This window comes from Copidosoma floridanum, unplaced genomic scaffold, assembly GCF_036245765.1.
Source record: "Copidosoma floridanum isolate Cflo_tuat_1 unplaced genomic scaffold, Cflo_Japanese_pri ptg000030l, whole genome shotgun sequence".
NCBI lineage: Eukaryota > Metazoa > Arthropoda > Insecta > Hymenoptera > Encyrtidae > Copidosoma > Copidosoma floridanum.
Window position 1 is genome coordinate 6824974 of NW_028321907.1, and position 25651 is coordinate 6850624.

General features: G+C 34.0%; 4 protein-coding genes across 7 annotated transcripts; 1 reads left to right on the top strand and 3 right to left on the bottom strand.

Moving 5' to 3' along the window:
* Window positions 1-1694: 1694 nt before the first annotated feature.
* On the bottom strand, window positions 1695-2726 carry LOC106647590 (uncharacterized). The gene is made up of 3 exons (XM_014364064.2): window positions 2535-2726; window positions 2339-2417; window positions 1695-2231 (listed from the first exon to the last, which is right to left on the bottom strand). The coding sequence occupies exons 1-3, from the start codon at window positions 2712-2714 to the stop codon at window positions 1840-1842; spliced, it is 651 nt and encodes a 216-aa protein (XP_014219550.2). The 5' UTR covers window positions 2715-2726; the 3' UTR covers window positions 1695-1839.
* Window positions 2727-3115: 389 nt separating this feature from the next.
* On the bottom strand, window positions 3116-5023 carry LOC106647126 (cytochrome c oxidase assembly protein COX18, mitochondrial-like). Its single transcript, XM_089596397.1, has 5 exons — window positions 4260-5023; window positions 3985-4122; window positions 3757-3901; window positions 3558-3682; window positions 3116-3478 (listed from the first exon to the last, which is right to left on the bottom strand). The coding sequence occupies exons 1-5, from the start codon at window positions 4791-4793 to the stop codon at window positions 3116-3118; spliced, it is 1305 nt and encodes a 434-aa protein (XP_089452523.1). The 5' UTR covers window positions 4794-5023.
* A 427-nt stretch (window positions 5024-5450) lies between these two features.
* Window positions 5451-7627, bottom strand: LOC106645128 (cytochrome c oxidase assembly protein COX18, mitochondrial-like). 2 transcript variants are annotated; one of them, XM_014360941.2, is made up of 6 exons: window positions 7113-7627; window positions 6899-7036; window positions 6679-6826; window positions 6474-6598; window positions 6287-6400; window positions 5451-6202 (listed from the first exon to the last, which is right to left on the bottom strand). In XM_014360941.2, the coding sequence occupies exons 1-6, from the start codon at window positions 7587-7589 to the stop codon at window positions 6026-6028; spliced, it is 1179 nt and encodes a 392-aa protein (XP_014216427.2). In that variant the 5' UTR covers window positions 7590-7627; the 3' UTR covers window positions 5451-6025. The 2 variants fall into 2 exon arrangements, with proteins under 2 accessions (XP_014216427.2, XP_089452847.1); XM_089596721.1 differs by having other exon boundaries at window positions 7183-7243.
* A 3333-nt stretch (window positions 7628-10960) lies between these two features.
* Window positions 10961-17470, top strand: LOC106644996 (uncharacterized). Of its 3 annotated transcripts, none has more exons than XM_089596755.1 (10): window positions 10961-11410; window positions 11664-11795; window positions 12278-12429; window positions 12513-12620; window positions 12690-12750; window positions 12837-13114; window positions 13196-13327; window positions 13400-13621; window positions 14064-14722; window positions 14789-17470. In XM_089596755.1, exons 1-10 carry the CDS (start codon window positions 11289-11291, stop codon window positions 15200-15202), a joined length of 2280 nt encoding a protein of 759 aa, XP_089452881.1. In that variant the 5' UTR covers window positions 10961-11288; the 3' UTR covers window positions 15203-17470. The 3 variants fall into 3 exon arrangements, with proteins under 3 accessions (XP_089452881.1, XP_089452880.1, XP_089452882.1); XM_089596754.1 differs by having other exon boundaries at window positions 12840-13114; XM_089596756.1 differs by lacking the exon at window positions 11664-11795 and having other exon boundaries at window positions 12840-13114.
* Window positions 17471-25651: the final 8181 nt, after the last annotated feature.

Below are 25651 nucleotides of genomic sequence, written 5' to 3' on the forward strand. Positions count from 1 at the left end.
CACCAGCAATGTTGAAATTATTTGACTTCTTGTAGCAATCGTTAAAAAATCCGCTTTATTTGATTTCATTGGGGGGGATACTGAAATTTTTATATGATTTTCAACTTCAAGGTCACGTAAACAGTGTAATAGTTATTGGGTTATTGCGTGCCTTAGCTGTTTTTCCATGTCTTCATAGTCAAAAAGATATTCATAAAATAAGTATTTCAGGTGTATCTTGAAAATTAAATAAATTGTACATTCCGCGTCGAAAAAAAGATGCACACAAAGTCAAATGTTTTTTTTTACTAAACGGCATAGTTTATACTATTTATTTACTCACCAATGGCGAGCTTCTCTCAAAAGTTAGTAAAATCGTTATAGTTGTCGGTGTTAAAGAAATTGAAAAAATCATTTAAAACAATAAATATACCACATGACACGTATAAAATAGTTATTTGGAAAACATGTAGTTTAAAGCAGTTGCTTCAATAAAAGGCTTTTGTTTCATTGTTTTCTTGCCCAATTTGTAACTGTACATACATGATCGAAGTGTCCCAATTTAGCGCCATAAATCGTGGCTCTCACTAATATAACAGCTGTCATATTCTAAAAAAAAAAAAAAAAAGATAACTGGCATTTTTTACACTCTACCAACTGTGTAATGTCCTCTTATTTCTTTGAAGGATGATTACAATGCCATTCGGAGTGACAAATCAATAAGAAATCGTAATCATGGTCTGAAAAATGTTTTTGTTGCATATACATGTGATTAGAATCAATCCAGCAGCACTTGTTATTGATTCGAAATTGATGACTCATCTTCTTCTAATATTCAAGTCACTCTTCTTTCGATCTGAATACGCACTCACACCTATTCATCCCGTACGAGCAGGTTTTCACATTATTAATAGTATTGTGTTTTTTCTGTTATGCTGCCCATATAAAAATGTGTTTGTGTAAGTTTTATACATATAGATATTGCGAGTGATTTCTTCACTGTTGCGCCAAGTCTAAAATTCAATCGATCATTGCATACATAGACCAAATCATTGGTAAAAAAACAATATTTCTTTTGTCTCCCGTTTAACGAGATGAAGTGTTGAGAAAAACCAAGCGATCATTTAGTCTTAATTGTCTTCCCAATGCATACATCTCAACTGCTAACTCGAACTCGAACGTCTAATCCGTACAGATATACGAACTTGTACATATATGTATGGATCATTTCACGAAAAATCAAATATATTTTGATGTGTGAAGTGTATAATTTCCAAAATTTTGAAGTATATAAACTGAAATACCTTCTCTCTTATTAGAAAATAAAATGAAATTCATAAAATGTGTGCAGGAATTTTAATGCTGTCAATTTATTGGAGCAATCATTAAAATTATTTCTCACATAATGTTTTGCCACCTATAATAAGCACTTCACCATGTTTATGATTTTTTTGTATCATCTTGCCCCCCTGCCCGTCCCCCGAATGAGGAAAAAATTTCATAAATAATGGATGTTTAATTGTAAAAAAAATTTTATTATTAATGATCATTAAGTAAATTAAACAGTCAACATTTTGTTAAACGAAAACAAAAAATGATAAAAGTATGATATAAAAACTTCAAGTCTGTGAAATCGCTATATGAGATGATAGGCGCTTGGGTTTTTAGTAAATAGGCAGTCAATGTCACGATAAAATTGCACAACATCATGGATGTATCACTTGAAATTGTCAACGATTTATTTACACGCTTATATAACTTTTCTAATTACAAATGTGTATATACATGTACTTTATGTGCTGTTTCATCCTCAATTGCTCGATTCGACATGGAAAAAAAATCCAATCCTATAGCCAACGATCAACATCCACTGGGTATGACATTGCCAGATGTTCCGCCTCCCGGGTAACCGCCAGTGGGACCTTGTGCTCCCGGGTAACCACCAGTGGGACCTTGCGCTCCCGGGTAACTACCAACAGGACCTTGTCCGCCACCGATAGGTCTTTGGTTACCAGGATAGCCGGCAGGACTCTGTCCACCCCCACATGCACTACCTCCTGGACATTGGACTGCGGGGACACCACCGCCAATCGGGCCTACCGGAACTGATGGGCCAACCAGACCCGCTTGACCCTGCGGATATGAACCTCCCACTGGACTTAGACCCAAATTGTCTCGAGCACCGCATGCAACGCGGTCTTGGAGTTTATAATCACACACATTTATTTTTTCGTTGAACTCAGTACCCGGACCTGTCAACAACAAACAGTAAAAAAGATGATTTATTCATTTATTTTCATTTTTATTTTTATTTTATTTTTTAAAAATAATAATAGTAATAAAAAGTCTCGTATTTTACCGCAATTGAAGACGAAACAGCCGCTGTAGTCGCACACTTGATACTTGGTACAGTCACCTGGCACAGGCAGTACATAGCTCTGAGATAAAAATGCCGATCAAGGATCAGTTTTACTTTTAGTAAAATTTGGATTTCACAAATGAAATTACTTTACTGGAATGAAAATCGGATACATAATCGTTACAACGTTACTTACACTGACTAGATCAGAGAAAAGAATGACGCTCGTCGCGATGCAAAGGTAAATTGAACCAGGTATCATTATTACTATAAAATTTTTACGAAGCGAAAAAAAAACAACTGTACAAGTTGGATTATTGGAGAAACTAATCAAAAGACTTGTGATCGGTGGAATCGGCTGACGTTGAATAAACATGCGCCGTTTTTCGTCTCGCGTTTTTAAGTGAGCTTCCCTCGCCAGTTTATCGCCAAAGCAAAAACATGTACATACAAACTGTGTGACGCAATTTTTTTTTCTCACATACTCGTGGTTAGCCGTAATCGTAAGTACATGCGAGATCAAAGGTGTTGTCGATAATCATCGTGTTTTCCCGACACTAATCGCTGTTTGACGCGTCTCGTAAATTTTCCCACCAAGTTTTATCTATTATGTCACGGAAGATGAGAGGATGAAAGAGTTTCAACGAAACAACAAATAATTATGGACGAAAATCAGAAATGTGAGTATACAGTATTTTTAGTGTTATGCAATGTTTGTTATAATAAATTAATTCAGTCGACAAACGAAAAATTAAAGGTATACCTTGACAGCTTTGTTCATTCAGCCTCCTTTATATTGCTTTTCCATAGTTTGTAGAAGAAACGGTAGGGTTCCTTGGAATCGAGAGGTGGCGTCCTTAAGAGACGTAAAACAAAGGGTGAGTGCAACAAGTAAACCTCAAGAAGTCCATACAAGCTATGAGTTAGCCAGTAAATATTGATAGCCTGTAAAATGAGTGATATGAATGTTAGAAATGATAAGGATGACAAATCATGAAATTTCATGATTTTTGAGTAAAAGATACTTGCAGCAGGTGCTGAAACCATCATTGGAACCATCAACATATTACCAAACTGGCAAGTAATATACGTAATTCCCGTTTTAAATGAATAGCAATTTGGATGAAATAGTCTATGAGCCTGGAATCATTAGTTTTACATGTGTTGAAATTCAAAAATTATACTTTATTGATATTCATGGGCTATGCTAGAAATTCACCTGAATAATAAATATGTTTGTAAAACACGCGAAAAACGGTAAAATCGAGTATGGATCAACAACTGTTAGATCTGTAATCCATCCAAAACCATCAAAACTCATTTCTCTGTAAATCTCTTCAGCACCTGCGTTATACAAATAAATACATTTATTAACATGTAATATTGACACTCGGTAAATGTAAGTAAGTAACACATACCATCAGATAATGGCAGAGCATGGCATAAGTTTCTGATTGCTAGGGAAGTGTAGAGCCAAATGCCTGCTTCAGCCATCACAAGAAAGTGTACTTTGTTGGGATGAATTTTGTTTTTCTTATACAGTTCTTTTTCTTTTAGATTAACCTATGTAGGAATTATTCGTTAGTGTGTAAAATTTTGTTAATTTTACAGTTAAGATCAGACTTAACACGATGAAAAATGCTTACATGGTATGTATATTTTTGCGCAAATAATTCATCTGGCCAACCATAGTGACGTTTATACTCTTTGTACTCTGTTTTTAATTTTTTCTTGTAGTCGTTCATGTCGTTCTCCATTCTTTGCAGTTTTGCTTTGTTTCTCATCTATGACAAAATTATTATTCTCACACTTAAAATAGCCATGATATATACTTAATTTCAAAGAAAACACAAGATAGTCTTGATGTATCAAAAAAATCTGTAAAATCTAAGTAAATTAAGAGATAATTTCAAATTGATACCTGATTGGCAGCCAATGGAAGTATCAAAGTTGTTCTGATAAGAATGGTAGAAAGGATTATGGTAGCCCACCAAGGCAGACCCATTTCTTGATGCAGTAGTACAAGTACATCTTGCACAAATACTACGGATTTGCTTTGAGCAAATTCAACAAGAAATTCGGGACATTCAAACGCGTCCGTAATTATACTCTCATCTTTTTCAAGTATACCAGCAAAGTCAGGCTTAACGGGATCTGTACTTTCCATTGGGGCTCTATTCTGTTTATTCTTAGGAATATTTATAACAATGTCTTCATTCGATATGTATCTTTTTTGGAAATCCATGTACAGAGGCACTGCTGGTTCAGCTCTCAAGTCTTTTCGTCGTAATTGCTTAGAAAAAAGGGTGTACGAAGAATCATTTTTGTATTTATGATGAAAATTCACTGTGTAATGAGCAGCACCGCATCTGATGACGTTATGCTGCAAAATTAGTAAAGAGCGGCTGTGCTGTACGCTTCGCCTCAAAAATTTATTTAACATCTGGAGATTCATCGTCGCTTTTGAACAAAATGTCTTTATACTTATTATTTATCCTAACAAAATAAACTTTTCTTCCCACACTAATTTTTTGTTCATGTTTCTTGAGGTTAACACTGGACTGGAGCAGAAGAGAATAATGCTGTACACAACAATTTCTTAATAAACGTGTACCGGAGAGTTATGAGATAAGATGGTCAGATAATTGCCGCATATTCTTTTAACTGGTTTTATCTATCTATCTGTACACACAAAACAAAGTTCTTGTCAAAAGTTGCTTAAATTAATTACTGAATTTATCTCGATGTAAATACACTAATTTATGTATTTGTCGTATAACTGTTTAACCATAATTTATGCGTAAATTTTGTCAGTGAATGTATGTATAATTTTTTTTTTTTTTTTTTTTTTTTTTTTTTTTTTTTTTTTTTTTTTAAGTTTTGAGAACGGATGTAAACTAAGTAATACCGATCACAAAAAAAAGCTCGCATCCAGAGTGATGTCATATCATTACCTAGCAATGCTAAGTATAATGACGATGTTTTGAACGCGATGTATAGAATAATTCCAAGCCACAGAGAGTCTTGAGAGAGTCTGAGTAAAATCGAATCTCCTGGCAACAATAACAACAGTGGCATTCGAAAGAGTGTCAATTATTTATTAACAGGTTACATGATTGTTGTACAGTATAATTACAAAAGGTGCTTTTTTTCTTATTTCGAGCTAAGTACACCCATTTCATGTGTGACATGTAATTGACGTGTTTCTCCTGGATGCTTTGCTCTATAGATATAGTATGCTATGTTATATTCTTCACTGCAATTGGTGATTTTCTCGATCTGTACGATCGGTTTGTCTGTCGCACAGACCTTTTATACTATACATTCTTAGAGTTGATTCGCGCTATACACAACATGGTACTATTTTGTATATACACACACCTACGATCCCTCATCGAGGCATGGCCTTATGGATCTTGAGTTTTTTTTTTATTTTTTATTAAGTATGTTCATTATTAACGACTATACTGAACATTTTGTACTTTTTTGTTTAGAATAAACTGTCAAATAAAATAATTTAGATAACATGCTATTGAATAAAGTTAGAAATAATTTTAGCCGTATTAATTACGCAATAGATATTCTAGCGAGATCAAGTACTCACGTTCAATCTTCGTTTTTTTTTTTTTTTTTTTTTTTTTTTCAAGGAAAAGCCGATGCTTAACGTCTTTTAATTGTTTCTCCGTCTCAATTGCTTGTCAAGCGCAACCTTGATTTCAAATTATTGTAAAAAAAACGATATGGATGTTTCGGCTCTCCTTCTGCGATTGGCACTCCGATCAAACGTTTAAAACGAGGCGAACGGAATAAGAACGTCTGGAAAAGCCCGAAAGAGCTGCTGCTTACCCAATAAATCAGTGTCCCCTAGAAATTAATTTAAATTATTATTTATAATATTTTCTTAACTGCCTGAAAAATAACTTAATTGGTTAAACAAGTTCTTTTTACCGTGGGCATAAACATGGCGATTGGAAACAACAATACGCTTACACCTCTAAAGATTATGCGCTGTATTTTTTGAAGTCTTGTTAATGCAGTTGGATCGATAAACATTAAATTCGCCTTAAAATGAAATTAATTATATAATTGCTGTAATTCAAAGGCATGATTAAATAGTAACGTGTAAATGTCTTACTTCGATGACGGCTAGATTCATAATTGCATAAGCAAGCGGAAGTATCATGTACCGATCATTTACAGTAAGATCTTGTATCCATCCAAAACCTCCAACCGTCATTTCGTAGTAAGCAAATTGTGATACTAAATTGTTAAAATATTTATTAAAATTTTTATTCCTTTCCAGTTGTCTCATATTATGAAATACTCATTGTAATACATACTAGGATCATCTCTAGGAATCATTAAACTTAGATTTCTTGTAGCAAATGAAAATGAAAACCAAATTGGAAGTTGTATCAACAAAAGAACATACGATTTGAGAGGATGGCAATTATATTCTACAATTAGTTTGTCGTATTCCGTTTTTACCTAAGAGAAACATTAAATTATCCTCATAAAAATTGACATTTGTTTTATAGAACAAATTTTTTAAAAACTTACATCTTTACGGTATTTTATTCTGGCCATACTTTCTGTCCAGCCGTGGAAAGACACAGCATGGTTTGCTTCTCTTTTACAATTTTTAATGATTTCTTCTAGTTCTGGTTTGATAAGCATCAATTTTGCAGTGTTACGTGTCTTAAAACATGAAAAATTAATTCTTATTAAATACAGATCAATTAATTAATAGTAAATCAATCCAACAACATGAAACCTGCACAACAGAAAAAGGTAAAGTGATGACTGTTCTCATCATGTAAGCTGTCAATGCAATTGATGCCCACCATGGTAGTCCAGTAGCTTCATGTATTTTTAAAAGTATTTGCTGAGCAACTTCAACAATTTTCGACTCTGAAAAAGTTCTGATAAATTCTGGACAGTTGTCTTTTGGAAGGTTGGTGGCTGTCTCAATAAAAGGCAGATCTGTCAATTTTTCTACAATTTGTTGGGCACTGGTATCACTTGACAACTTTCTCTTTTGGAAATCAAAATACAATGGTACTGATCCATTTTGTAAGTTTTTTTGTAAAGTATATTTAGAATATCCCAGACCAGAATATTGGTTTTTCTTTTTGTAATCATAAGAAACTGTGTGATATTTATTTTTATTTATACTTTGTTGTCTTGTATTATAATAATAGTTGAACGACAAAGTTTGTTTCATAAACTTATTTACGATTTTTTGATTCATTTTATCAATTGAAATAAATGTTTAATATACTACTTTCAACTGAGAGCACATCATTGTTTACAAAAGAACAAAATGCCGCTATCAGTTACAACTAGTGAAGCTTTCAGTTACAACCAAAAGCAGACGACAGTGTACTACACTAGCGTATATTATAGGTATATGTATTTGTGTTTGCTTATATAAAATGCATTTGCGCTATATCGATAGTTAGTATAGTTGACTATAACTGACCTGACAGTAACGTAGAGCGTAAATTTAAATTGCTGGTGACGATTGTGGAAAACACCCCAAGCAAGCGGCGTTACCACCACGACCTACGTAACTTTACAGCCTCTGATTTTATCATTCTGGTAAAGAGAGCACGGTGTAAGATGTACGTGAAGTTATGTGTAGTAATTAAAGTAATTACTACTAAGTAATGCCATATGGTCGATTTTATTAAACCATATGAATATCTATATTTTTGGAGGTAGACTTTTGGGTAAAAAATAGAATGTAAACTTGCCGCAAACAGCACAAACCACGTTAAATTTTTATTATCTATCTGTAAGATTAGTTGCGGCTGGTTTGTAATTATCAAACTGACTTTGCTGTAAATAGCAATAGTTATTTGGATCAGTGCCATCTAGCGGTCTTTATTTTTTGGCCAAAAGTGGCTCCTAAAATTCTCAATCAGAGCATTCAGGATTAGAGCCATTTAGCCAATTATAAACCAGCCGCAACTCATGACAAAGCTATAAAATGAAAAAATAACGATACATGTGTTTTTGGCGGCAAATCAACAATCTATCTTTTACTCGAAAATTCATCTTCAAAAGTATAAATACATATGAGGTCAATTTTTTGGTAGAAAATAGATTGTTATCTTGCCGCCAAAAACACATGTATTGTTATTTTTTAATTTTATAGCTTCGTCATGAGTTGCGGCTGGTTTATAATTGACTAAATGGCTCTAATCCTGAATGCTCTAATTGAGAATTTTAGGAGCCACTTTTGGCCAAAAAATAAATACCGCTAGATGGCGCTGATCCAAATAATTATTACTACTATACTACTACTCACAGTGGAGGCATGTAATTAATTATAAACCAGCCGCAAATAATTTAATAAATAGACGATAAATAGTTGCCATTTTTTATGCTACTTGCGGCAAGTTTACAATTTATATTTTACCTTAAAACCGACCTCCAGAACCGTAAATATTCTACTTATCTTATATGGCTCATAAAATAGACAATATTTACAAAATTACAATACTCAAGACCTTTTACCATTAACTCATGTAAGCACAAATTAATCAGTCGAAAAGAGACAACTGAAGAAAAAGGCCTGAAAAAGAAGCACAGTCACCAGTCACACGAAGAGTCTCCTAAGAATGGAGCATCGGATCTCACGAAATAAAAAATACGTTTATTACAGAGAAGTAAGTTTTAAGTAATATAAATAAACAAAGAACTCAACCTTCTCTGATTAAGTGAGATCCAACGCTCCATTTTGAGGAGACTCTTTCTGTGTGACTGAAATCTTTTTTAAGCCTTTTTTCTTCAGTTGTCTCTTTTCGACTGATTAATTTGTGCTTACATGAGTTAATGGTAAAAGGTCTTGAGTATTGTAATTTTGTAAATATTGTCTATTTTATGAGCCATATAAGATAAGTAGAATATTTACGGTTCTGGAGGTCGGTTTTAAGGTAAAAGATAAATTGTAAACTTGCCGCAAATAGCATAAAAAATGTTTAATATTTATTTTCTATGTATAAAATTATTTGCGGCTGGTTTATAACTAATAAAGTGACTTTACTGTAAATAGCAATAATTATTTTGGATCAGCGCCATCTAGCGGTCTTAATTTTTTGGCCAAAAGTGGCTCCTAAAATTCTCAATCAGAGCATTCAGGATTAGAGCCATTTAGTCAATTATAAACCAGCCGCAACTCATGACGAAGCTATAAAATTAAAAAATAACAATACATGTGTTTTTGGCGGCAAGATAACAATCTATTTTCTACCAAAAAATTGACCTCATATGTATTTATACTTTTGAAGATGAATTTTCGAGTAAAAGATAGATTGTTAACTTGCCGTCAAAAACACATATATTCTTATTTTTTGATTCTATAGCTTCAATATGAGTTGCGGCTGGTTTATAAGTGACTAAATTGCTCTACGCGCTAAAGCTCTGGCTGAAAAGTTTAGGGCCACTTTTTAGTTCAGAAATTCGCAACGCTAGATGGCGCTGATCCAAATAATTATTACCACTTACAGTAGAGCCATTTAATTAATTATAAACCAGCCGCAACCAACTTTAAAGATAGATAATAAAAAGTTGACGTGGTTTGTGCTGTTTGCGGCAAGTTTACATTCTATTTTTTACCCAAAAGTCTACCTCCAAAAATATAGATATTCATATGGTTTAATAAAATCGACCATATGGCATTACTTAGTATAATTACTACACATAACTTCACGTTCATCTTACACCGTGCTCTCTTTACCAGAATGATAAAATCAGAGGCTGTAAAGTTATACGTAGGTCATGGTGGTAACGCCGCTTGGGGTGTTTTCCGCAATCGTCACCAGCATAATTCAAGGTAGTTGACTTATTGACCTGACGGTAACGTAGAGCGCAACCTTAAATTTTCTTAGTGAATTTTTCAGGAAGTGGACCGAGTGGACGTAGGGTCTAGATGAGCCGCTCCAAAATAGACCCTGCGCTACGGACACTAGCCTAGTGAGTTTTACTTAAATAGAACTTCGGCTAGAAAGTGTCTAAAAGAGTGAAAGCATCTAAGTATATGGTCTGAAAGTCACTGATAATTGGCTCCGCCATTTATGCTTAATCTTCTTGGTCCCTGACTGGTCCCTGAGACCCCGATTTCACGTTATGGTTGGCGGTTGTCATTGTAAATTACATAGAGAATAGCGAATCTGACTTTCGTAGCGTGATATATTTACTTACCATGTGTTACACACGGATAAGTACTCATTAATTACTCATCCATGATCTGACCCTATACGTGTACCTACCTACCTATGCAAGTACGCGTCTATTTGTTGTGATTGTCATTCCACTGCTGCGTACGTAACTGTGTTCTCTTAACTCATTTAACTATTTTTTTTTCCCTGTACCTTTTTCTCTTTCGCTCTTGCTCTAAATATCCCCATAAAAGTACGTCACGTTCACGTGCAATCTCTTCCGTAGAAAATATTTGTCTACCTCGTATTATTGAACTGTTCTTTATCGGACATATATCATAATATTGCTTAGTGAGTATATATTATTATTGTAAGTAGTATTATGGTGTGTGTTTGAAGCTTGGAGTTGGTAATGTTGGTATGTTGGTATGTTGGTAACACCAACTTGGTATATATAGGGCATACATTTTACACACCGCGATGTTGGGTTGTGTGTTGGTGTGCGCAGATGAGCTGCAGGCTGATGATTATTGGTCTGCTATCAATGACGGGCGTTGACTTTGAAAGAACATTGTTCAACAACATTTCAATGGCAATATCATTAATGTCCAAAACTATTAGTTAGAAGATAGTTACTACAGTTTGTGAATATTAGTATTAAGTGGAATTCACGAAAACAGATTGCTCTGTACAGCTGCTAAAGATTTCAAAGATGACCTGAGTTTGCCAACAAGTCGGAGCAGCATCAACAGAAATTGACTTGGCTCCTCGTTAATGTCATAAACATGCTACAATCTCTGATTATTGATTATTTCTGGTGTTACTGGATAATCTCCATCGCAGCACTCTTTTCCTTCGTTGGCCTTATTGTTGCCTGTATATGTAGCTGTCGACACAATGATAACAAGTAAGCATTTTCTATCTGCTGCAGACAAGTATTTACAACTTATTCTTCAGTTTTCCTTTTATGTCATTTATTATTAGTTTTGTTTTCGTTTAAATGTCTCTAAGTATTTGAAAATTTTTTACTTTTGTTTCAATAACTTTTTTAAATAAGCAGTTATATTTAAAAACTTTTTTACGTAAATAAATGTTTAAACACATGATAAAATGTATCCTACTATCCCTGCTCTGGATAACAAAAGATCCTATTATGACAGGAGTGAGTTTTTGGGGCTTGAGGGTATGGTTACAATAACTCATCCTGACAATGAAGAATTCAGCAGAGTTGCAACATGTTCAGAAGCAGGGCAAACATATCCACAGGACACAGTTGATGGAGCTGGAAAAAGGTCTATAGTTCGAACCTGACGCATGGCTGCATGTGGAATCATACCCTTATTAATCAATCACTAACAGATTACATTAATTTACCTAGTCTATACATGATAGTTACTGTGATTTTTTTGAACAATTTATCCTTTTTTTTAGTATATCATTGCATCTTTTTTTTTTAATTCATTACAAAAAAATACCATTGTAACTATCATATGGTTGGAAAAATAAATAAAGAAAAATTGGAACCAAATTACTTCTGTGTTGTAGAAAAATTTAGAAAATTTCATGCAATTTCAGGTTTTAAGGTTTTATCAATAATTTTTCCTTTGCAGTTTTCTACTGCTGTGGATATGGTGCTTTTAAAAATAATTTACTTTTAAAACGTTTTCTCTGCATATGAAATTTCTTTTAGTAGTCTACACTTTCTTGCACTTGGAAAATACTTTTTTTACATTTTTTGTATCCCTTAACTGATGATTTTATTGATTTGCAACAGGAGCAACACTGCTAACAGGAGTTTGCCAGATATTCCGAAAGATAGAAATGCAGAATGTGAAGTTGACGTTGAATCAAGAGATGCAATTTACGAAGTAACAGAAAACATCAGTGGTGATCCATCTGACCTATATGCAACTGTTCAGGATAAAAGTGATTGTTTTTTTTTCTAACACATTCTACACTAAAATGAACTGCCAAAAAAATTGCAACTTTTTTATACTTATTTATTACAGATAAAGAAAAAAAAGACAAAAGAGACAATCAAAGCATATCACAACAAAGCTCTCAGGATGAAACTGCAAGTTTATATGCTAGGCTCAAAACTCCACAAACTAGCACTGGTAATTGATTTATAATTTAAACTGAATCAGAGTATTTTCAAATAAATAACGGTACATATTTAATTTCAGAAGAGCATCCATATGCACAAGTTCACAATGTTCCAAAGACTGAAAGCAATCAGCATCCTAGGTAAGCTGTAGCATAGTCAATAATTACTAACATAATCTTTTTTCCCAAATATTCCGAGTTCTTATGTACATACTCTTTTGAATGAGCAGCACCAGCCACACAATCGATTTGGCACAACCTTCGACGAGTGGAGTATTACCAGTTGCTCCGCCAAGAAGTCGGCGATCCTCATCGCACAATTCCCTACTAGAACAGCCGATGAGCGCTGATATACCGGCTGCTACTGCCATTACTGGTGGTGTTCAAGCCAACCAAGACTTGCCATACATGACACCACCCATACTGATGTCCCTACCTCAGCCTCCACAGCCAGAGAACAACAATTTGCAACAGCAACACTTTAGTGGCGATTCCCAAGATTCAAGTAAACAAATAACTGTTTTATTAACATGAAATATTTTATATTTGTTTTATATAATACTACTCTCAATTTTCTTAATTTTAGAGGGCTACACGAGTATAAGCGTGAGGGAGCCATTAGCCAATATAATTGCGCAAACAAAAAGCGCTCAACAGCAAAGGCAAGCAACTCGGCGGATTACCGATCCTCACTATGCAACAGTATCCGACGATTCTGGTTGGTTTGATACTAAATAAAGTAAAGATATTTTATAAGATACTTAAAACTAAGGGAACGAATGATTTTTAGACGAAATGTATGCTGCTATAGACGAGCAAGACAAGGTCTACACAAGTGGTAGTGAAACTTATGCTCAAATTCAACCAATGGCTGTTGAAATTAACAGACCTGCTCCAAGTGAAGTAGCAGGCATGCAAGGTACTTTGCGCACGGAGGATCTATACGCGTTAGTACCGCAACCGCCGAGTGTTGATAGTCTCAGGCATGTAGCCCACGCGCACTCGAGACAAGGTAATCAATTGAATTAGTTTAATCGTTGCAACGTCTGTCTCTCCACTTGTCTGTGATTATTCTCCTTCTTTTTCTTCGAGAGGTTGCGTATTATCTTGTAAATATGTGATATATGCTCATATATGTACATAAAAATTTTAATTTTTTATAGCAACTGTTGTGGAAGATAAAATAAAAAAAAGTAAAAGAGAAAAAAATTTTTGACAATTTTTCTTCTTTATCAATTTACTGTCAAGTTTCATTCGTACGTTTTTTCATCATATTCGCCGTTATTATGATTATTGTTTATTGCTTTAAATTGATTTTATTAATCGTCACACATAATCACTTTCACGATACGTCTCAGCTGAATTCGTTCTTCTATCAAAATAATCATTAAATCTTTTTTTTTTCCATTATGCTTATTTTTCACATTTTTCCTTACACATTTTTCCCAAAACAGCATCATCATCGAGCGCAACGAGTTCAGTGACAAATCCAGGCTCGCCTAAGCCTGAAAAGCGACAGGCTAATTCGCCGTTACCTCCGCCTCCTGACAATCCCATGGACATGTACGCGATAGTCGACAAGCGCAATAAAACCGATGAACGCAAATCCCTGGAAGACATGTACGCCAAAGTGATTAAAAAGAAGCGTGACGTGAATCACGAGGACAGCGAATCTATCAGTAATAGCGTCAACAACAGTCCAAGCTCTATGGCCTTTGGCGTGGATGTAGCATCAACATCGAGAGGAGACGGAGTAACGTTGACGGCACGCCGGAAGCTCAGTTTGATCGAAATGAGCCGAGCCTCATGGTCCAGTCACGATTCCGTTGAAATCCTGAAACGTGAGTCCGACGTATCGATTCACGTTGTCAACGAACAGCAGTCCCAACAACAGCAACTCAGGGTGAATGGTGATATCTACAACGATGTATTCGACATGAACCACGATTACGCCGCAGTGATGGATAAGCGAATCAGTGACCCGGGTAGTGACGCCAATTATGAAACCTTGAGACCTTTGACTTTGAATTCTGCTGCAGGAGCAGGCGCATCGAATCCTAGAAATGAAGTTGATACGATCCCCATTTATTCGCTGCCCTTCAAACCTCGACAGGTAAGCACGTTAAAATTAATTTGTTATAATTTTTACTTTATGCGTGTATCCATTTTCTGTTTTTAGATAAGTAATGCGAGCAGTGAAGATCCAGGCTACGAGCGCGTACGTTTGCGTAAGAGAGGGGCTAGTAGTTGCTGTGAATATACAGACACGGATTCGGAGCCCAATTATGAAAGCATGCCACACGAGCCTGTAGAACCAAACTATGCCTCGGTAGCTGGGTGCCGAGGCGGGGCCCATGACAGTGACGCCGATCCAAATTATGAGAGCGTGAGCAACGGGGATCCAAACTACGAGAGCGTCAAGTATGAGATCATGAGCCTAGCGCAACAGTCGGTAAGTGAACCTCCTTACGAGAGACTGGCTGCTTACAAGGGCCGTTATCACGACCCTGACTACGAGAGGATAGAATCGACGACAGCTGCTGTGGCTGGTAATAGTGTAGACACTGATGACGAGCAGTACGTACAGGTTTGATGATTGCGCTGGCCGTATACGCAACACCACCACTCGTGGATGCGAATACGGTGTTTACTCAAGAGGACGACCAAGTTCCAAGGTTCGTTTCAGTATTTAAAGTAAAAGAATGTTGGCGGTAGATATATGCGTATTTCGGGGATGACTAAAGCATTTTGAATTATATATTCTCGTAACAACAACAAAAGTTTATACCAGAGATAGTCAAAGTGGTATCATTTGACAAATTGGACACTGCGAGTTATAAAAACAACATCGTACAACAGTGTAGATTATTTTTGTACTTGATTGAATGAAATTCAAATGCCTTTAAAGGCTTTTTAAAGTAGCGGAAAAACAGTGCGTTTTTTATGATATTTTATAAACTATAGTATATAAACAGCTGGATAAAAAATATTTATAAAAATAATAAAACTTTTCTAAACCACTTTGGAAAATTTTTAAAGAGCTTTTATGCATACTTTACTAACTCGGTAACGTATGGAAATTTATTGGTTGATTATCCTTAAAAACATACATGAATGAATATATATATATATTCATAAAAATGTATATAATATTTGTACAATGATCGAGAAGTTGAAAAACCAAAAATTTGCAATGCTTCTTTGTCTATCTCTGGGTGTAATGATGTATAAAAAAGAATATATGATCATAAATGTTGAGTCGTTTTTCGAGAACGCATGAAAAATAGTATTGAAAAGTAATTACAACATAAAGCCAAAAGTTACGATATTTAACTGTTTATTAAATAAATATCTATTTTTAATATTTTTGTATAAATCATAACATGTGATAAAAACACGATTAAAGAGAAAAAAGATTTTTTTATTAAAAATACGCTCAAGCATTTAACATTCGCCATGCATTCCAGCCTAAACTGGAAATGTATATTTATCATTTTTAGCGTAAAATACCCTATTCACGACACGTCGTATTATCACAAAGAGTAACACTAATAAGTACACAAGCAAAAAGGAGATGAGTAAAATTTACGGTTTATAGAGCATATTTTTGTTTTGAAATTTGTAGGGTAAATTCATGGCTGCTAAGACATTTCAGCATGTGTAAATTTAAAAATACGTACAACCGGAGTAACGAATTTACTAAAAATATGCGAATAAAGTTTGACCAGACAAAACTAACATTGTTTGTCTTTTTCTGCAACACTAATTTTTCTTCAATTACTCGATAAACCATTATTTAGACATTACAAACTATTTAAATACGGAAATTATTTTAGTTGCAGTAGCATTTTGCTTGAGAGTAAAAACTAATTATCCTGCGCTAAGGTAAATCTATATTCATGACAGCATAACACACAAAGCATTTATCAGGAGCATACGATTTTGATTCGGGCCAATTCTCAAAACCAGATCCTAGATCTCAATTAATTTATTCTAAACTCGTGAATTTTTCCGCTGAAAAAAAAATGTTCATTTCAAATTTTTCAAATTTCTCTCGGTGTGTACAGACATACGTGTATGCCAATTAATGCTTATATGTTATTGCTTGTATGGCACATTTAGTGAATAGGGCTAACTGCGTTTTTATATTTTACACAGAAGAGGGTAAAGGCTGATATCGAAAAAAATGGAGTAAAAACTTTGATAATTATTTTTTACAATGTAGGAGTTCATTTTCTTATTAATTTGTCACAACTTGGTCATCGCGGTACAATGATTGTCAATCAGTTAACGAACAGTTATGAGAATATTTTTACTGTTAAATTTTAGGGCTGTTTCGATATCATCCTAACAGTCGATTAGAATTCATATTTTCTACTATCGAAGTATTTGTCTCGTCATTGAATTTTCCTTCCATTTTCCAAAAAAAAGCAGTCAATGGACCGCATTTAAATAAAAAAAAACTACATTTCTAAGAAATCGATCAAGTAGTAATCCAACGATTCAAAGACGTATACTCTAATATCGTGAACTTTAAAGAAAACATTTGATAGTATTTATATAAATATAAGTATATATAATATTCTTCACGGTTACTTGGGTTTTCCTAGTCATAGGTCTGTCCTCCTATGATAATAAATGTTGTAAAAGGATACGATACGATGGATATTTATATAATAAGCGATCGTGTAAATATAGAACAAAGTCTGCTAAATTTATGTATTTATTGCGCGCGTGAATTGTTGAGCATTCCAGCGTTTGTGCCACGTAATATATAATATATTAGCTTCAGGTACCTACAAAGTATATCCATGCTTCCAATATTTAGCTGATGAATCGCGAAATGCTCGGGAACAAATTTACTTTTTTTTTTTTTTTTTTTTAGGATTACTCGATAGATTTGTTCTCCTTAATAACGTGTATCCGATTATATTGAGAATAAAATTGTACGAATTAAAAAATAAAACCATCAAACTCCCGTTGAGGGATCTTCCTTTTTTTATAAACAGTGCAATCTAGGGGTATTGGGTATCTCATAGTGTTTGGACAGCTTTTATTAAAATAAATATTAATACAGGGATGTGTATTGCATTGACGACGTACGCGTACAGATGTAGAAATAAAAATGTTATTTTATATAGAAATATATATGTATAGTTTTTTATATGGATGCTAAAAAATGTATTATATATTATTTATCATTGTCTGAATATATAACTGTGTATGTATGTATCATATACATATTTTATTTATAGATGCTTTTTATAAAAAAAATACCTGTTTGTTAAATTATTGAAAATAAAAAAATTTCAAATCAACGAAAAAAAAAAAGAAAAGGAGTTGATTCTGTGGACAAAAAAGAAGATAAACAGATAAACACTTGAATTAGTTTTGATTAAAAAAATTGTATTACTCCCATAATCGAGGATTCGTTTTTTTCCATAGACACCACATTGACAATTCGCTCGTAATGGTCTCTAGTTTTCGATTAACAATGTAAATGTTCTTTACTTACTACTTACATTAATTACAGTAGCTTACTCTGATAGTATTCCTCTTGTCATATTTATACTTTTATATGTATAATATTTATATATTTATACTGTTTTACTTTTGTTTATGAAGAAAACAACGAAGTACCCCACCATTTCGTCTTTAGCCGCTTTCGTATGTAAATTTCTTCAACATTTTTTTCTTTTTTTATTTATTTATTTATTTTTTTTTTTCACGTCAAATGAATATTCATATTTTTGCATTTCATACATACTTTTACGTCAGATCTGTCCATCTTGCCGTAATACTCGATAAGCGTTTTTTTTTTTTTTTTTTATTTAATTTTTGATGACGAATGATAAAAATAATAAATTTATGTAACCGTTCGTTAGTGGATTCGAAGCGTGACTATTGAAAATATTTTAATGCGTGGTTCCCTTGCTTGATTTCAACTATTATTATTCTTTCTGGATTTCTTTTGTAACAAATTCAAAGTAATTTCATCAATTGTGATACTATGTTTAGTGCAACGATGAAATGTACGTATTAAAAAAGATGAAATTTTGCATGTATATATAGGAACAAAAGAGATGTGCGATCGTTAGATACATATTACAAGCTGATTAATGCACGATTGATGAATCATCAATAAGAAACACAAAAGCAACGAATGCCGTAGCATGTCGGATGTCGACGTGGAAGACCGACCAACGAAATCGTACAAAAGTTTCGATATTTACAGAAAAGGAGTGTCGTCTGTTATTATTATTTTTTGTATTCCTTCCATCTCTCGATGCGCGCACACAAAGAGTTTTACAATCAACACCAACAAAACGCATACAACATCACAATTTATTACAGTGCATCAACAGAACAGAAGAAAAAAATTGGAAAAACAGAGCCGATTACGCGAAAGAAGCCAGGGGTTTTTTTTTCCTTTAAATTCTCTTTTCGTTCAACATAGATGTACAGTGAAAAAGTAAGTTACACAAGGTTATACGATTGACGATATATAAGAGTTTTTATTATGTGTAAATAGGTATAATGTAGTATTTTAATTTGATATATCGTTAAAAAAACGCAAGTGCTCGACACTTTTGACTTTATACGCAAAATCGCCGATCGTTGCCTCTTCCTTTTTAGAGACGCACTTTTCTTTTTTGTTTTTTTTTTAATTTTTTTTAATTTTTTTATTTCTCTCTTATGATTCTCGTTGGTCGCTCTGCAACCAATGCTAAACCAGCTAGCACGAGAAGAAAATCATTGCACAATGCCGCCGTGTTCTCCATCATATACTTGTTACGTGACATTGCTTCGATACATTTTTTGGAAGAAATTTCTACCGAATGGATTACAATCGATCGATTCTCGTATTAAGCAATTGGTGCGGATCATTGAAAATTTCTTCCATTACACTCTTAAATTGTACATGACCCCAAAAACTACTAATTTACGCTTTAGTCACGTCATTTTCAAATTTATAGTAATTAAAGACACACGACGGCGAGATAATTTAATCGATGGTGTGACGACAGCAACGAAAAACATGTCTAAATGTATTACTTCGTCATGAGCACCTCTTTTACGTGCGTATACCCCACAACTCTCGCATAAGTATTCAACATATCCTCGTCCACTAATTTTACAATTTATTAATTTCAGACGCTTTTGCATCACGTTCTTGGACAAGTAAAATATTAATAACGCCCAGTCGTTCGACACTTACATGTATTCAATAATTATTGATATTTATTTTTAATTTTTGTGAATAACTTTATCTTTTATTTATCTGTTTCTGCAGGTAGTTATTATAATTTTATATCCATACATCTGTACTTGCTTCTCATTATTTATTTACTGTATATATATATTTTTTTTTTTCATGCCTGTCACATTTCGTGTGGTTAGTCGCTTGAAATACATACGATTGTTTACATAATGGTATCTTAAGTGTGATTATCTTTTAACTATAACAAACCACAAAAAAGACGGAATGACCATCGTTTTTTTTTTTTATTAACTTCTGTACTTATGTATATTTGTTTAATCAAATTGCCTTGTCACATCTACATACTGATGATTTTCTGACTACAATATGCCTTCCTCAAAACCACCTTATTTTATTTAATTATTATTTTGCAAAGATTGTTTATTATATTTGAGATCTCGGCAATTGAAACGAATCCGAGATCCTGGCAGCTACGATTTTGCAATAATTATAATAACAATTATTATTTTTACATCGCGCTCAATATTAAAATTTTTCCGAGATTTATTGCGATTTCAATACAATAGTTTAATAATACACGACCGCATGTTAACTTGAAGTTATATTCTTAAAATATATAGGAAACACTTTGTGAATTAAATTTCACACAGGTATGGATTTAAAAAAATTTTTTAAATATTTTTTGTTGTTATTATTATTATTGTTATTTAAATACACCTTTATTACGAGTCAAATATTTTTGGATACGGTGTATTATTCACACGCTAACTAAAGTGTTTAGGTATAGTCGATAAAAAAATATAATTAGTCAAGTCGATTATTTTTTTATATTAATGTTAAGATTGCTATCACTAAAATTATCGATGGTATTTTATCATGTCATCAAACGAAAAATTAGGGGGCTAATCAATTTGTGTCTTTTTTTTTGGTTTCGTACATTACACGTATAACTGTTTTACTTATTTTAGTAAAAAAAAAAACGCACTTAAATGTGTTTACATCAGGATTATTTCATAATACTAGGATTATCCTTTCCTCTGACATGGATGTACGTAATGTATACTCTATAGGATATAAATATACGTATCGAAACGTCAATTGCCAGCGTATATATATTTTTTATGCGTTTTCATTAGCGTTCACCCGACGACAAAGCGCGAATCATATACACACAGATGCCATGTAAGTCCTGTGGTCGGTACCACACATCTGTAAACCGTAAAAATAAAATCAAAGCCTTTGCGAGCTTGAATTCTGCCGGCACACGGTTAATTAGCGCCCAAGAGAACCCAACGTTGACTTTTGCACGTGCACGGTTCGTTGTACGCGTTGAGCGGTAAAAATGCAAAAATTCACTGCAAAAGCTGAAATGTTCGCCAGAGCGAACGCGTTGAAAAGGATTGCGCAAACACCGCCCCCCCCCTTTTTTTTTTTTTCTTCCACAGCGACCGCGAAAAATGCCTTGGTGTTTGAAAAACGGAGGAGTTGGGGGGTGGGAGTTTGGAAATTGTAAAAAAGCCGATTAAACCGAGCGCGATAAACCAGGTCGACCGAGCCAAAGTCGGCCGTAGCTCCGTTTAACAAAACATTAACCCGCGTAAGCCGCCCCTTGCTCCTTTATCTGTCAGACACCCGAGTAATGAAATAAACACATCGAGCGAACCTGTATACATCGCGATGGCTAACAAAAATATTCACCCACCGAATGATTTGTTTGGGAAAAAATGTTTTATGCAAAAAAGTGAAGAAAAGTGAGTTTCACCCTTCCCTCGAGGAGACGAAAAAGAAGAAGAAGAAGCTGCAGGGCTGAACGAAAGAAAACATCGTATTTAGTTCAACCCTGGCTTTTCTATTTTGACCCCATGAAATATGCACGTGAGCCCAGACAGTCCCATTTGTTGTACAATACGTGGGTACATCTCGCTAAAGGTCATATATACACGCGAGCGTGAGCAACAATGTTAACCAAGAGAGGGAGGGGGAGGCGAACAAAGGAGAACGGGGGTAAGAAGGAGTATAGCCCGTACAGCCGCGGGGCGAGGTGGGGCTGACGGAAAATAAAAAGCTACAGGTATACAAGGGCGCCCAGCAGCGCTTACATCGATCTTCCTCCTCTCTCTCTCCCTCTTGGGCAGGGCGTGTGATGTGGGTGTATTATATACCCTACTCGTCTTCGCTCCATTTGATTTTTTTTTTTTTTTTTTTTTTTTTTCTTGGGCGCGCAAAAATTCGAGTCCTGCCCGGATGTTTGGCTCGAGTTTTAAAGAGCCGAGGCCTACCATTATTCCGACCGCGCGAGCGAGTAATGGAAGTTTTCGCGTTTTCTACGGGTATACTTATCCATGTGCCTTTATAACCAGCAGGCACCAACTTCTGTTGTTTGCCTCCTGCGATGAAACTCCCCTCCTTCCTTGCCTCCGCGCGTTGTGTGATTGCTATACATCTGTCTTTCAATTTGCCAAAAAGCCCATTAGCCATTTTTTTTTTTTTTTTTTTTGCTCTTCATATTTTCCAAAGAAAAAGCCTATACCTACAGAATACGCGAACCGTATCGTCAGTTATCGCGCGCCGTTGCGCGCAATTTAGTTTGATTGCTCGTCGTAGGTACCAATGTACGTGTATGTATATGTATACGCTCTCTCTTCGTTGATGGCTCTTATACCTATACATACATATGTTGTAGTTTCACGCACCACCCAGAGGAAGAGAGTGTGAGGTAATGGGGCGTGGCAGCCAACTATAGCTGATGCACATCTGTATCTCTCGTGGCTTGTTCGAATGTTGTTGTACGAGTACTAGACACTGCAGTGTGTGTGTATTTTGCTATATACATTGGAAAAGAAAAATAAATAAAAAAAACTTCAGCATCGTATGAGGTTTGATTTTTTTTAAACCGAAAACTACTTACAGAATTTTCTTTTTCCTCTATACACGCGAGTGTGTATGAGGTGCACGTGCACGTCGTCTATTTTGAGAAAGTGACGAAAAAGTTAAATTTATATAGATTTAATGAAGATAAACCCTTGATTACTCATAATAGAAACAAGAGGACTAGAGAGTTGGGATTTTACATGAATTGCTTTGTAAAACCATTGTTATATCTAAGCTGCATTGAAGGCTCAAGGTGTTTAGAAAAGAAATTTTATTTTTTCATTGATTTCGCTAATTCAAATTGTTGTTGTTGTTTTTTTTTTTTTTTTTTTTTTTTTCTCAATAGATGGTAATCAAAGCCTCTCAGTACCTCCAATTTTCTATATTGAAAATATTTTTATTGTTTTATTTATATACCGCAGACGATATGGAGTTGTCGAAAATCTTGCGGGGACTAAGTGATATGGAAATTAAAATGGAGATCATCTTTTTAAAAACAATGTAGATGAGAATAAGTATAAAGAGTCGGCTGACTTTGAGCGAGGAAAAAAATCTTCGCCCCACACGAGTCGCTGGGATCGTCTGTCAAAGGAACGAAAAAAGCCGCTCTCGATCGAAATGAAATTCCTCGCGAGGAAAAGGGAAACGCGACACTCGAAAAGGCGCTTCTGATTTGTATGCATCGTGCACGTACCGTATGCGAAAATTCCAGAGCGCGACGTGTGCCTATATGGCCATATACAGGTTTACCCTTGCACGAAAATAAAAACGAGGAATCTTATGAGCATTGCTGAATTTACGAGGATGTGTGTGTGTGTGTGTGTATATATTATCGCTTTTCGGGAATTCTTGTACGGTATGAGATTACCGGCATAATAAATAGTGTCGACGTGACTTGTTTTCATGCAAACAAAGACACGAAAGAGTTTTTTTCTCGCTTTGTCTTCTTACGAAGTGTTAATCAGTATCTGAATGTATAATGTATTACACCCTGCAAAATGTAGCTCTGTATATTTAACAAATGCGACGACCCGCGTATCCCCCACAAGTCTTTCGGATCTTTCAAACTTTAATACTGCTCATAATAATACTTAGATTTTCGAGTTTCTTGTCCATTCCGCTCCTCTGTTTTTTTTTCTTTACTTTTAATGTCTCGTTGTCTCGATTTTTTTTTTTTTTTTTTTTTTTTCACAAAAAGTTTTCCTGTAGTGCTCATTTGCGGCTTAAATCAAATTATGTATGTTTACTCCCACGGTATGTAATATACATACATTACGATAGTGCGTTTGTTTTCTTTTTTTTTTTATTAAATATGTACACTCGTTTTTTTTTTTTTTTTTTTTTTTTATAGTTACTGAAAAAATGATGAACACGCTGGTTTGTTCTCGTAAGTGTATGTAAATATTTTTATTTTTATATTACTGCCGATTTTATTATTTTTCTTTGTTTTTATTATCATTATTGTAATGCAATACATAGCTTACCTGATTATCTACTGTAACTTACAAAACGTGCGAAAAGTGAGGTAATTTTTTTGGTTGTATAATTATTAATTTTTTTTCAACTTGTTTCTCTCTTCTAACACCTATTATTATTATTATTATTATTATTTTAATTGTTTTCAAATTTCTTTACGTTAAATAAAAGAGATTATCTTCATCAATTATAAAAATTACGAACAGACACATTGGTGTTTTTATTTCCAGCGCTAAAAAACAAGTACAAACCGGAAATTCCTTTGAGCAATGGCTATTCAAATCCCGTGTAACATTTTACTTTTCGTTTTTAAATTTCCACAAGAAATGGCGCAGAAGAAACAAACTTTTGTCAACATTTGTCTCTCCGTTCTCCCTCAATTACTGGTTTAAATGGTAATAAAATCCACGAATACGATTCTAAAAATTTTCTTCTTTCACTGCAGCTAACAAATGTTTATTTTTTTACTCAATTGCCTACTCATTCATTTATTCATTTGTTAATTTAAATATTTATTACAATTTATAATATGTATATCAATACAGCTTCAATGGCAGCTTTAATTAGAAGTATATTCGTATGAATAATATTTTTTTTTTCATATTTATTTAACTTTTTTTCACTTTTCGCCAACGTGCACTTTTTCACATTTATGTTTACTTTTTAACTTCTCTCGCATAATTTAATACCGTGATTATACAAATGACGTCCACACAACTGTTATACCCAGGATTTTTACTATTTTCCCTTCCCTATGTTCTCGTTCTCCTTTTGACGCTATTATTGTGTGATTTTTGAAAAATGTTGTATGGTGAAGATCTCACTTGTTTTTCAATTTTTATCCGCTTACATTTTGAGGCACGATTGTTCTACAGTAAGTGCAACATACTTTGAACGGAGAAAACGTTAAAAATCTTATATTCCTGGTAAAAAATAAATTACGATGCTTGAATGAGATCTCCGAGTGATGTCAAGAAAAATTATAAAACTTGAAAAAGTATGATTTTTATTTTAATGCTTGTAAAAGCAACGAAAGAAAAAATTGAATAAGTAATAATTCATGATGTATGTATTAACTAATATTACCATATGTAACTACCCTGACGAAAGTTGTAACATTCGTGCCTTGTATGCAAAAGTTTAACTTTTTGGATTAATTTATTTACGAATCGATGTATTTCATGCACGCCCGAGAGTTGAAAAAAATGACTGGAAATTCCTTGCGTGGCTATATTTTACTGCAAAAATTATGTTTCAAATTACAATTCACGTTTTATGCATAATTCGATTGTTATCTGTTAGAATTCTGTTATTACTTTTATCAAAACGAGGACAATTATTTTCGTGTTTTCTTATATAAATTCATAATACAGTTCAAGGCAATGTCTGTTTGCAATTTACAAATACATGCTGTACTTAAATGCCACAAAATTCGCAACGTTGCCTAATGCACTTCCTACTAGTCCACCCATT

Coding starts and splice junctions, on each gene's coding strand:
- LOC106644996 (XM_089596755.1), top strand. CDS start 11,289: ATGCTACAATCTCTGATTATTGATTATTTCTGGTGTTACTGGATAATC. Junction 12,751..12,836: donor GAAAGCAATCAGCATCCTAG/GTAAGCTGTAGC, acceptor CTTTTGAATGAG/CAGCACCAGCCACACAATCG. Junction 13,622..14,063: donor CCACGCGCACTCGAGACAAG/GTAATCAATTGA, acceptor TTCCCAAAACAG/CATCATCATCGAGCGCAACG.
- LOC106645128 (XM_014360941.2), bottom strand. CDS start 7,589: ATGAATCAAAAAATCGTAAATAAGTTTATGAAACAAACTTTGTCGTTC. Junction 7,037..7,112: donor TACCTTTTTCTGTTGTGCAG/GTTTCATGTTGT, acceptor TCATGTTTTAAG/ACACGTAACACTGCAAAATT. Junction 6,401..6,473: donor TGAATCTAGCCGTCATCGAA/GTAAGACATTTA, acceptor TTTCATTTTAAG/GCGAATTTAATGTTTATCGA.
- LOC106647590 (XM_014364064.2), bottom strand. CDS start 2,714: ATGTTTATTCAACGTCAGCCGATTCCACCGATCACAAGTCTTTTGATT. Junction 2,418..2,534: donor TTTTCTCTGATCTAGTCAGT/GTAAGTAACGTT, acceptor TTTTTATCTCAG/AGCTATGTACTGCCTGTGCC. Junction 2,232..2,338: donor CTGTTTCGTCTTCAATTGCG/GTAAAATACGAG, acceptor TGTTGTTGACAG/GTCCGGGTACTGAGTTCAAC.
- LOC106647126 (XM_089596397.1), bottom strand. CDS start 4,793: ATGAATCTCCAGATGTTAAATAAATTTTTGAGGCGAAGCGTACAGCAC. Junction 3,683..3,756: donor TGCTCTGCCATTATCTGATG/GTATGTGTTACT, acceptor TGTATAACGCAG/GTGCTGAAGAGATTTACAGA. Junction 3,479..3,557: donor CAAACATATTTATTATTCAG/GTGAATTTCTAG, acceptor TAATGATTCCAG/GCTCATAGACTATTTCATCC.